The following is a 12,860-nucleotide window of genomic DNA, read 5'->3' on the forward strand; positions in this document are numbered from 1 at the left end:
TTTTTATTAACGTCCCTAGATTTGAAAGGCTTTTCATTAACAAGATCTCGCTATTGCAAGTGGCCTTTGCTCATTCTTTGGAATTCAATACAGATTTCCAACTGGGCTGGGAAAATGCCTGGTAGGTAATCCTCTGTACTGTAAAATCAAGTTTATCACTACAGCTATCATAAAACAGAGAAAGAGCCTTCTATTTTCTGTTTTGACACTGAAAATACACTTCATAATAACTTTGATTCTCTCAATAAAAGAATTCTCTCTCTTTGACAAAACACTGTCATATGAGCTTATTACTTTTTTTCTTTAAAATGCTTCTCTAGATAGCTAGTTAATATTTTACTAGGATAACTAGAATCTTAAACAGTTCTTTTCCACTGCGTCATCTGATCATACATAGGTTGCTTACAAAGAATAAGGAGGGAGGGAGAGAGAGGTAGAAAAATGCCTGTGGTAAGTTACTTTAAATGTACTCTTTCTGTTTTATTCAAAGCACATTTAAAAGTTCAGTTAATGTATGGTCAATCTTGTAAAGATCTGTTGGAACAAGGAAGTATTAGAAAGTGTTTGAATTAGCACTGCAGGGCTATCAGAAAGAGGAATTCAGAAAAAGGAACGATTAGTAACATGGTTGTGAAAGATTAGTAACTTCAAACTCAGCATAGATAATCAGCTTCCAGAGAAACTCTTCTTAAATTAATTGTTGTGCCTTGGATGGTTAGAAATAGATTCTACAGCATCTAGGAAATTACGCTCTAAATATTTTTATTTTCCCCATAAAGAAGTATTAACATTTCAATGGATTTTTCCATAAATAGAGGGATTATCCAGTGGTATATAGTTTCTAAATGCTTTGATGCCAGTATTCATTGATGCATTCATTTTTAATCCCTGCATGCACGTGTATATAGTGTGGACTGGAGTTAGTGCTGTTATTGGTGCTACCGCCGAGTCTCATTTCAGTCTGTGCCAAACTGACCACACTTCCAACACGTTGGACTTGATTGGCAGTTCCTTAGAGGAAAACTAGCAAAGGATTTGAACTTCTTGAATTGCCTCTCTCAGAAGTTTCCAGCTTCATATTCCATCATGTTGGAGGAACTGAATTGCCTCTTTAGCCCACATATTCCTCAAATTCTTTATGGAAGTCTAGTCTAATCTATTACATATGTTCCTGGGCCCTAGATTCCCTGGCAACAATATTTTCTGCCTGTCACCAGCCCCCAAATGCTATTGTGATTCTCAGACAGACAGCGGTATAGCTTGCTTACATGTTACTCTTGTAGAGGAGCTATTCTCAACACTATACAGAAGGTTGGGGAAATAACTGTGAGAAGTGACTGAGCACTCACTTGTTCATAAACTGTGGAGGCCCATTTCCCACATAGAAAAGGAAGGGGCTTTTCAACCCTTCTTTCACACACTTGAGCACTGTATTTCAGTTCCTCCATTTGCAAAAAAGGAGCTAGATAGCCCTGTCTGTATTTTCATCATCCAGAAAACCCTACTTTTTAACAGCACTAATTTTATGCTCAAAAAACTAGTACTGCAAGCATGCAGTAATAAGCCAAAACATCTTGAGCACAGAAATAAAAATAGAATTTATGAACTAGGAACTGTGTTAAATTAACTTTTTAGCCATTTGTATAACCAGTTATGAATTTTTGCTTGTAACAGGATTTCATTACTGTACATATGAAAACAGTTTGGAGCCCCCTGCTGGCCAAAGTTATAATGCTGTGCAAATCCTACAGTTTTGCATGTGGTTAAAAATGCATCAATAGGCCTATTGATGTAAGCTGAATGATTTGCATGCTTAAAACATACGTGCACATTCCTAGGGGAAAAAATCCTTCACAGTAAGACCCCAACTCTTGTGGCAAACCCTATAATTCTGCACAAGTGGAGAAAATTGCTCAGGGTTGGAACCCAAGTCTCTGTGTTAGCTACAATAGCTATTGACATGGCCAAAAGTAAAGAATTAAAATAAAAAACTCCCACACTATTCTTAACCATCATTCCAACTTAACTCCTGTCCCCTCCCCCCCCCAAAACAAACAAAACCCACACCATGTTGCACACATGATATTTTTTGATCAGCAGGAGCTCTCTCTGAAGCACTGTCTACATTTTAGACAGAAGTTGGGTAGTATAGGAGAGTCGGTTCTTACATGTGATTGAAATCAAATGTAAATTTAAAATGTATTAAATAGGAAGTGAGACTATATGGCTCCTATTCCCTTTTCGGAGCGCTAAAACAGGACAGATGGATCCATAAACCTCTCTTCTAAGCAGCTTGTTTGGGCCTTTTACTACTTCAGGCTGCTATCACACATGCAAAATCTAATCACAAGCTCCTCCTTGCTTATCTTAGAGGAAAAAACACCTCTCCTATTCTGTCAACAAGGTGTGGAGAAACATAATCCTGTTGTTGAGGTGTGGTAGGTACAGGAATTCTCAGTAACCCTGCCCTCAAGAGTAGGGGTGTATTGAAACTTCATTTTATAATGATAAATGTCTGAAACAGAACTAAATGTATTGCTTCACCCATCACACAGTTGAATGTACTTATATTCTTTTGGAGTGGGAAGACATGAAGGTGCATGGCACAGCATGGCAAGATGTGGTGTTAGAATTAAGATTCCCTCCATCTTTGATCTAAAATTTCATAACTGCTATCGTTCTCAGAAAGCAATAAATTATTCCCCCTCCTCCTCGTTCCTTCCTACACAGTGTGAGAGGTATATGATGATTATATGGTACTGCCTTAAATTTATCCTTTATTAATAATGTTTGATATTTGAGGAACAATAGCTAATTAATAGGTTTATACCATCTGCTGGTCAAGTGCTTTAGTTTTTCAGCACTTTGAGCTGTTAAGATTCACATAAAACTTGGATCCATGGTTGGCAATGTTAGAATTACAGTGTTCCATTTACAAAAGTTACAGGGAAATGGCTTTCTTTTCCAGATCTCTTATTGTATTAAGATATTGTTTGCCTTATCATAAAGAGAGAAGTACATCTATTACAGGATGACTCAAGTGTTGTAGGCTTGGTGTGAATACAAGGGCTTAAAAAAAAAAAAAAAAAAACCAAGCAGATCAATATTTGACTTACTATTATAAAAGATCTCTAAACCACATAAGTGGGATCCCATTGTACTACAGGCAGAGGTTTTCAGCTCCAAAGTATTACTCCTGCAACCTTGGTTCCATAGAAAATGCTCTGTAGTGCTCTGAAGGACTCAGATCCCACAGAGTAGAAGGGATGGGGTAAGAGTAGGGAACATCTTAGAGTAAGAAAACATGTTATTTGTGAGGCCTGGTTTAAACTGCGATTTTGCATTTTTCATGAAAATCATGAAATTAAGTGATTTTCACAAAAAATATGACTTGCAATAAAATACCACAATATGGCCGCTTGCTGGAAAGTTCCCCAGCAAGCAGCCATAACAGCATTTCATTGCAACATGATGGCTACTCTGGCTTGGGAAAGCATCTCCTAGCCAGCAACAAAAGCCTAGCAGGGGAGGTGGGAAGGGGTTGTAAGAAGGACAGGGGGAGGATGGGGAGGGGAGGGGCTGTGAGCAGGAAAACTGGGGCCTGGGGGGTTGGGGTTAAGGGAAGAGAACACACTTGCACAAGCAAAACAGCCCCTCCCCTACCTGGTGCCAGACCCATCTGCCCAGGCAGCCTCCAGGTTCCCCCAAGCCCGCATGTCCCAGTTTTCCTGCCCAGAGGTGCAAACAGCCCATGCCCATCCCCAAGCTCTCTCCTCCCACTATCTTCTTCCAGTGAGGCAGGGGGAGGGGGGCAAGGCCTCTGCTACTGCAATTAAATCTGGCCCTAAACCTACCCCCATAGCCAATCAGAGGGCAGGCAAGGGGGTGGGGCACTACAATCTGGGTGCAAAAACAGCAGACTCTACCACAATATTAGCAAGCTGGGCCCACCTTTTAAACCAGGCCCTACTTATCTGGGCAATATGCACGGAGACTCAGGCTGCTTGTAGACATTAAGAACACAGTGCTTTACTTTCAACTCAGCACACTCCTGCGCCAAGCCCTGCATATATCCAGAAGATGCAGCACCTTAGTTGGACCTTGCTCACCTGACATCTGTAAAGATAGAATGCTTGGTGAGGCTTTTTTGGTGCTTCTACCTAATAGCTGATTGAATCAGCTCTAGCTAAAAGCACCAAAAAGCCCCTCTGAAGCACGCAATCTACACTGCAGAGCCGGCTCAAAGTAGCACACTGCTTCTTCTGTTAAAGCACAGTTTTGTTTTAGCATCTGCAAACTAATCTGTAAGGCTGCAGGTACCCAAGAACAAAATTAAAATTCTTGAAACCCCTGTCTAGCTGCTGTCTATTTCTGGAGTTACCCATATCCATAGACACCTATGATTTTACCAAGGAAGTTTTCTAGGTGTCTAAAGTCCAAAGTCCTTACAGTGCTATGTGGAGGTGCAGTTAGCCCTACAATTTCCACAAACAAGACACTCCTCTACCCATCTTACCTGTAGGGCTCAGTCAGATAGTTGTTTTCATCTATGAAATTAATCTCCATGCATTAAACTTGAGGAAGAAAGAGCCCTTTTATCCAATGTCTCAGATGTTAGAGCACTCAGCAGCCAGGTGGGACCCTGAAATTCAATTCAAGCACCCACAGCAGTTAATGCACTTGTTAACCACCAGGTTAATCAGCAACACACATAACAAACAGGGCTCCATATCCTGGAATTCGGTGGCAGGATCCATTCCTACTCACCCCTCCCCTCTTCCACCCATGAGTTCATAGACATCAGGGCTGGAAGGGACCTCGGAAGATCAGAGTCCAGCCCCCCACCCAAAGGGCAGGAAGTCAGCTGGGGTCATAGGATCCCAGCAAGATAAGCATCCAGCTTCATCTTGAAGGTGTTCAATGAAGGCGCTTGAACCACCTCCGGTGGCAGGCTGTTCAAGGGAGTTCCTGGACCCTGAGACCAGATGATGGCTCCAGAGGCCGAATCTAGTATACAGACCAGATCTTTGATATCCCTGCTACAGGCTATTGGGGGGAGGGATGAAGAGAGTCTCAGTCCTTCCTGTTCAGGTATAACTGTTAAAAAACATTCTATTTTGCATGGAATAATTAAATAATTATTGGACTAGAGAAAGCAAATTGCTAGTTAGGGAAGACACTCACTAAAGAGATATCAGTTCTAACCTTCTACTCCACTGAATGGTTAAAAGCATTTTATTTTAAATATTTGTTAAGGAGTCACTTACTCTCTCCAACCCTATGACTAAAATTATTCCAGTTTTGGACTTTGGTCTCCCACACTAAGTTGGTTCCAACCACTGAGAATAGTAGATAGAGACTACCAGCTCCTTCATCCATGTCTTACAGAAGAGAGCTGGCAAAACAGATGCATCATAATCAATCTCCAGACCAGTTTTGCAGCCACTGACCACAGTCAATTTGGATTACTTTTTGTGATTTAGGTACCAACCACTTAAGTGCTGTTCATATGCCAACAAGATCAGTTTGGATCTGGTCTGGGGTATCTGAAGTTACGCACTGCAGTGTCTAGCAGTGCAATATCAAAACTGTTTTGTGGCTCCAATCCTCACTTCCCATTCTGTTCTGTGAAACTCTGAGGAGGACTCCTAAGCTGGGAGAAGCATTCTGTCAGAGACAAGAAGTGCTTAGTCAGAGAGAAGGGAGGTCATGGCATGGAGGCACTGAACACAACAGAGTATTCCCATACTTAAAATGCAAGGCCCCTGGCTCCAGCAGTGGAATTCACAAATTCAAGGTAGACACCTAAGTTAATTATATTTTAAATGGGGAGAATTCAGCAGCTAGGATGGGGATTCATTACACAGTCTATCAAGCATGGGGACACCTAACCCAGTTGAGGAAACACTGAAGAAAATCTGATACACCATCCAGAGGTATAACTAGCAGGGTTTGTGTCCTTGACAAAAACCTGCCAGAGAAACAGGGAGATTAAGTTAGCTATTAGATAAAAATTTCAAAAAGCCCTGCTGAAGCACGTGAGCTATATGGACGCTGGATGAGCCAGGTCAAACTGATGCAACGCCTCTTCTGGGCACATACTGCGCTCAGTGTGTGGGCACACTGAGCTGAAAGTAAAGCACTGTTTTGGGTCCCCATCCCCCCCCCCCCACCGTGTAAACAGCCTTAAAATTTATGGAGTTTGAATTCAGAGTCTGTATCCCTAGCTCATATGCTCAATAGCTACTGATGCTCCTTTCCTCCAAAGTGTACAATCCCTTTCTGAAACTGGCTAAACTGTCAGCTTCCACAGCATTGGGTGGCAATGAGTTCTACACTTTAATTATGTGCTGTGTGAAAAAAACTTCCTTTTGTTAGTTTTAAACTTGCTACCTACTAGTTTTATTTTGTGACCCCCTAGTTCTTGTATTGTGCGAGTGTAAGTGATAAATCCCTATTTAATTTCTCTTTGCCATTTAGTATTTTGTAAACCCTCATCATGTCCCTCCTCAAGCATCTCTTTTCTAAACTGAATAGGCCAAGCCTCTTCAGTCTGTCCTCATATGGAAATCCCTCTATACCACTAATCATCCTTGTTGCTCTTCTCTGTACCATCTCTAGTTCTTTTATATTCTTTTTGAGATGTGGGCACCTGAATTGGGCACAGTATTCAAGGTGTGGATACTCCATGGATTTACTAAGGGGCATGATGATACTTTTAGTTTTGTTTATATTGCCCTTAACAACCCCTAACATTTTGTTCACCTTTTTGATGGCAGCTGGGCATTAAGCCAATGTTTTTAATGACCTGTCCACAATGACTCCCACATCTCTTTCTTGTGTGGTAACAGCTAATATAGTGATAACAATGATAGTATAAGTATGGTTAGGGTTATTTTTGTTCAGGTGCATCACATTACACTTACCTACATTGAATTTCATCTGCTATTTAGTTACCCATGAACTCACCTGCACCAAATCCTTGTGTAGTTCCTCACAGTCCATCTTGGTCTTTACCACTTCGAATAATTTTATCATCTGCAGATTTGGCCACCTTGCTGCTAACCCCCTTTTCCACATCATTTATAAATATGATAAACTGCCCCAGTCCCAACGCTGATCCTTGGGGATCCTGCTGTTTGCTACTTTCTATCCTGAAAACTGACCATTTATACTTACTCTTTGCTTTCTATCTTTAAATCAAGTTCTAATCCACAAATGGACATTTCCTGCAATCCTACAGCTGCCTAATTTAGTTAAGAGCCTCTGATGTGGGAGGACCTTTTCAACGGCTTTTTAGAAGTCCAAATATATATTATGGTAACTGGATCACACCAATCCACCTGCTTATTGACAACCTCAGAGAACTCAAAAATCTCAGTAAGTTCCTTAGGAAATTTCTAGTGCAGAGACTTAAGTATTCCCTGAAAACAGTAATAAATCCACCTCTTAAAAGATACACAAATATACATAAAGGATTTACTCTAAATTATACATAAATGTTGGGCTGGACTTTTTCCTCCTTTATGACACAAGGTTTAAAATTTAATTAGAAAAAAAAAAAAAAAGAAAAGGATCTGGAATGTTGTTCTGCTTGGGGGGGGGGGGGTTGTTTTTGTTACTGTTAAAAGTATCTAGAACCTCAAGCCTGATGTCAGGGGAAGAAGCAAGTGCCTTGAGTCAAAGGAGGAAGCAAGTTAATTAGTTAAGCCACCTCCCTACTTCTTTTAAAAGAAGAAAAGGTTTGGAGTATTTTGCACATGCATTGTTAAGAAGCAAAATAGGTACAGTAAGTTTTTCCTTCTCTTTCACAGGTGTTCTTTAAGCTATTGAATAAGGCAGGGAGACAAATTCAGGTGTTCACTGTGATAAACACCTTTACCCTAATTTAGTTTTAAAAAAGGGCGGGGGGGGAGGGGCAGGCAAGAACACACAGGGAGGTGGAGAGGAAGTCTTCACTTAGGCTATACTTAGAATTAGGCCTTGCCACCATCTTTCAAAGGAGTATGGTACTGCTCAGGAGTAAGAGGCTGCTCTTCATTTCCAGCTATTTTATTTTAAAAGTTAGTGAAGTAGCACCTAACAGAAACCTTCACTACTTTCTATGTAGATGGAGAACAATAAGAATACCACTGATACAATTTCTACCCTACAAATTCAAGTTGATGATGTCAAAAATGTTATGACCAAAAACATCGATAAGGTTTTGCAAAGGGAAGAAAAACTGAGTGAGCTTGTTGACAGAACAGATGATCTCCAAATAGCGGTAAGTGATACGATTTCTCATGCAGCCTGTACATTTGACATGCAAAGGCTTTACATGAACTCCTTAATTTTGGTGAAATTCTGTGAGTTTATACAGTCTTTACTAGAATAAAGTAATGGTCAACATAGACATAATTCTTTACAGCGAGGGTTGGCAAAATATGGAATGGGCTTCCAAGGGAAGTATTTTCTTCTACCTTGGAGGTGTCCAAGAAGAGATTGGACCTAGCTGGGGTTATTTAACCTCAGTGCTCTTTCCTGCTTCAAGCCTTGATGATCTACCTGGGTCCCTGATGATCTTCTGGCCTCAATGATCTACCAGCTCCTTTCTGACCCTAGAAATCTAGGAAATCTATAAAATGTCTCTTTCCTTCTTATTGACAATTACACAAATTTTCAGGGACAGAAAAAGTGTTAGAATATTGCATTAATGCATACTGCAGGAAAATATCACTATATTAGTATGTGAATTGTAAGATTTCTTTTTAATTAATGTAATGCTTCTAAGCCTTTAAGACTCATTAGCTGTTCACCCTTATCAAAGGAAAATTGTTTTGAACATTTAAGTGAACCTTTCCAAACAAACCTATTTTATGGAGGTTGCACAAGACCTATGTTACTAGAACCTGTGTTTTGCCTCAAACCTTCAGCTTTCGTTGACATGTAAATCTTTTAAATGTAACTATAGTCTCTTTCTACTCAACCTCTAATAGGGTTTTTTGTTTTTGTTTTTTTAACTGGTGAGTATGGAAAACTATATACAATGCAATTAAAAAAAAATTAAAAAAAAAAAAATCAAAAACCACCAATTCAAATTAACCGAATAAAAGTTTGAATCCAATCACACAATTCAGAAAAGTATTTATACTGCTAGACTTATTTTTATTGTAAATGGGGGAGGGGGTTGCAATTAAACAGGTCATGCTTGGTAAGGCTGCACAGTCTGTATACCTGTCAAGTAAGCTTCAAGTCTTCTCTTGTGTGGCTATTTAAAAACAATTTCCTGTACAACAATGTTCAACAGATCCAGTTCCTGAGAAATAAAAAGTTTCTTGTCATTTTGCTTTCAGGCTGATGCTTTTCAAAAAACATCTACAAAGATTTCCAGGAAGATGTGGTGGAAAAACTTCAAAATGATTATATTAATTGTTGTTATTTTCCTTATTATTTTAACATTTATTATCCTCTTGGCTACAGGTGTTATCCCAACATGAACTTATAGTTTTCATGTTGAACAGTAAACAAGTCGTATATAGATTTTATCTAAAAGATTTCTTTATAGATTTATTTATCCTTTGTTACATTTGTATATTATTAAAAGAAAACAAAATACTGGAAATCCCCCAAAATCAGTTTGCTTCCTTTTCTTTTTACAGTTCTCCAAAAAGCCATAAGGAAATGGGTGTCATTTTAGCCGTGTGCGCGTAGTAAATCTGATAGGTAGCTTAAGTGATGTCTTGCAGAACATGTTGTAGTGTAAGATAGCTTAATAATCAACTCATAGAACTGAACAACTGAGAATCTTAAAAATATAGGCTGCTTGCATATATGAAAAAAAACAAAAAAACATGCTTTACTTTAAAACTTGGTACAGTTCCACACCTAGCCCAGCACATGCCCGGAACAGGTAACGCATTAGTTGGACTCTGCTCACCTAATGTCTGTATAGATAGTGCGCTTTTAGTGGGGCTTTTTTTTTTTTTTTTTTTTTGGTGCTTTTATCTAATTTTTTCCATCATGGCCTTCTAGTCTAAGTATAAAGGTGACCATGAGGTCATGAGTCCATTTCTTGTGATGCATACCAAAATACAGAGCAACCCAGAGCATGGCATGGGAAACCATTTTGCTCAGCATGCCACAGCTAGCCCAAACTCTAGGCAGGCCCTTGCCACCATCCATGGAGCCTGGGCTGCTCAGAACAGGCAGCTGCACTGGGGTCTATGTAGCCCAGATCTAGCTTGTAGCCAACAGTAGGTGCGCACACACCTCAGGGCAAATGGCAGGGAAGGGACAGGAGCTGTGCTGCCACAAGGATCGGGCCCCTTGTGGCTCCCCCACCATCCACCCGGGCATGCCAACATCTTACAAGTCAGGGTTGCAGTTTTTTTGGTACTCTACCCAAAAAACATTGCTGACCCTAGATAGAGGGTGTTATGCTATGCAGTATCTAGGGCTTCAGACAGGCGAGATCTTCATTCTATAGCTATAACAAGCACAAAGAAACACTTAAAAAGTAGGATTAAAACTCGAAGCTAATTTCAGTCCACTCCACTGTTTTGTCCCTTGTGCAAATCATTTAACCTCTGCAGCTTTCCTACATATCACATTGCAGCAATCTAGTTTGTGAAATGTCCAATAACTAAATCTGAAAGAGAGGGAGAGGTGAGTTAGTCTTGCATGAAAAATAAATTTTAAATGTAGTTTATGACTGAAACTAGCTTTTCTACAGATCTACACTTAGATTTCATAGACATTAGGGCTGGTAGGGACCTTGCAAGATCATCTGGTCCAGCCCCCTGCCCAAGGGCAGGAAGTCAGCTAGGGCCAGACCCCAGCAAGATGATCCAGACGCATCTTGAATGTGTCCCAAGTGCTTGCACCACTTCTGGGTGGAGTCTATTCCAGACTCTGAAGATTTGGACAGTAAAAGAAGTTCTTCCTTATGTCCAGTCTAAAACTGTCTTTCAGCAGTTTAATGATCATTGGACCTTGTTTTCCTTAGGGGAGCCCTGGTAAAACAATATTTTTCAAGGAAGGAGTTTAGGAGCTGAAACACTGTCTGGACCAGCTCTCTACATTCCTCCTCTGCCTGTAGCAGTTGAGACTTTAAAGCTGTTAATGGAAAATAGCAGGTGGAGGTGGCTGCCTAAATCCACTTCTCCAAAAATTTCTTGGATTGATCTCCCTCAAGAGCATCCAAACCTTTTCTCCCACATTCACAAAGCACAGTGGTGGTGCTGAGAGCCAAAATGTTTGCCAATACATTCCCCAACTGTGGCAACTCCTGGGCCATCTTCTGCTCCTTGCTGATGACAAGGCAGCTACAAGGTCACTTCTTTCCAAAATGACCACAGACTTTGGCAATCCTTCGCAGCCAAGTATAATAGTCTTCCATGAGGGTCTTATCTGTGTCTGAAGATGGTTGGTGAGGGCTCTACTGCAGCTCAGATGTGCTTCTATGTGGGGTAGGTGGCGCTGGATTCTTTATTTTGTCCGACAAGCTGTTCCTGCACACGTTGAATCTCCTTAGCCTTATCTTTCCACCATTTGTTCTTCATATCATGGGTCCTTTGAACCTCTGCCTTGGCTTATTGGAGATTTGACTTCTTTTGCTTGGAGTTGGTGTCATTTTGCCAAGCACAAAAGGCCTTGCACTTGCAATCAATCAACTCTTGGATCCACTGGTCACTCTCATCAAGCCAGCCTTGATGTTTCCTGGTAGATAATCCAAGTGTCTTCATAGGTGCTGATGACAGTGGCTTTGAGACCACCCTACATGCTGCTGACATTCTCCCATTGTTGTTGATTGGAATTCACCAGTTCTTTGTTCAGGCACTAGTGGAAGAGGTCTTGCTTGCTTGGGTCCTCAAGTCCTTCAACATTGATGTTCCATCAGCATTGCTTCTGCTGCAGCTGTCATTTGGGAACCAGTTTGAGTGACATAACTGAGCAGATGAGTTGATCAATCATCAGCTGCTAGCTCAGGTGATATGGATACCTTTGTCATGGTCTGTGCCTGGGATTGAATATTCAAATCAGGTGTCAAAGCTGAGATCATGAGTGTAGCCATGATGTCTTGTGCCTGTTTTTTTTTGGTATTTTTGGTGGAACAAGGCCTTAGTGATGGCAAGTCCATGTTCAGTGCATTTGGTCAAGAGGAGGATGCCACTGGAGTTGACCTTACTTACTCCTTCCTTGACAATGGTTCCATTCCAGAGGTTAGAATCCCTTTGGACTCTGGTGTTGAAATCTCCGAGAAGCAGCCCGTCTCCCTCCGGAGACATCAGAAAGGACTTGGTCAAGGTTGGCATAGAATTCCTCCTTGGTTTCATTAGCTGTGTCAGAAGCCGTGGCATATTGGCTCCCCACCTGCTTAAGAGAGTCACGAGGCACTCTGATACAGAACTTATTGAGTTGGTTTATTAGCTAATTCTTAAGTGACAAAACCAGCTCCATGAAGGTGGCATTCTCCTTCCTGTTTACCATTCCAGAAGAAAAAAAAACTGTTTTCATGAATGATGCCTGTGCTTCTTGGAGAAGTTACTGCACATCAGCTTCCAAACAGCTCTCAACAGAATGGGACCTTGATCCAATGGCAAGGAAAGCAAGACAAGTGGGGATCTTGTTCTACTGCAGCATTCATCTTCCTTTGCAGCCATTGAGATTCTAGCATCTTCTTCCACTTTTTCCCCACCATTGAGGATTTTTATACCCTTGGCTGGGGTCTGGGCAGGCTTATTATAGATTCATAGATGTTAGGGTCAGAAGGGACTTCAATAGATCGAGTCCAACCCCCTGCATAGGGAGGAAAGAGGGCTGGGTCTAGATGACCCCAGCTAGATGGTTATCTAACCTCCTCTTGAAGACCCCCAGGG

General features: G+C 40.9%; 1 protein-coding gene across 2 annotated transcripts in view; it reads left to right on the forward strand.

Annotated features, from left to right (window-relative positions):
• The first annotated feature begins 378 nt into the window (after nucleotides 1–378).
• Nucleotides 379–12,860, forward strand: part of LOC102369954 (vesicle-associated membrane protein 8-like) — a 19,454-nt gene continuing 6,972 nt past the window's right edge. The window contains exons 1-3 of one of the 2 annotated variants that reach the window (XM_025191802.1): nucleotides 379–450; nucleotides 8,111–8,266; nucleotides 9,336–12,801. In XM_025191802.1, the coding sequence (XP_025047587.1) occupies nucleotides 442–450; nucleotides 8,111–8,266; nucleotides 9,336–9,479 (309 nt within the window). In that variant the 5' untranslated portion in view covers nucleotides 379–441 and the 3' untranslated portion in view covers nucleotides 9,480–12,801. Of the gene's footprint in view, nucleotides 451–7,205; nucleotides 7,381–8,110; nucleotides 8,267–9,335; nucleotides 12,802–12,860 lie in introns of those variants that run through there. The other variant, XM_025191801.1, reaches the window with a different exon arrangement.

This window comes from Alligator sinensis, unplaced genomic scaffold (assembly GCF_000455745.1).
Source record: "Alligator sinensis unplaced genomic scaffold, ASM45574v1 scaffold42_1, whole genome shotgun sequence".
NCBI lineage: Eukaryota > Metazoa > Chordata > Crocodylia > Alligatoridae > Alligator > Alligator sinensis.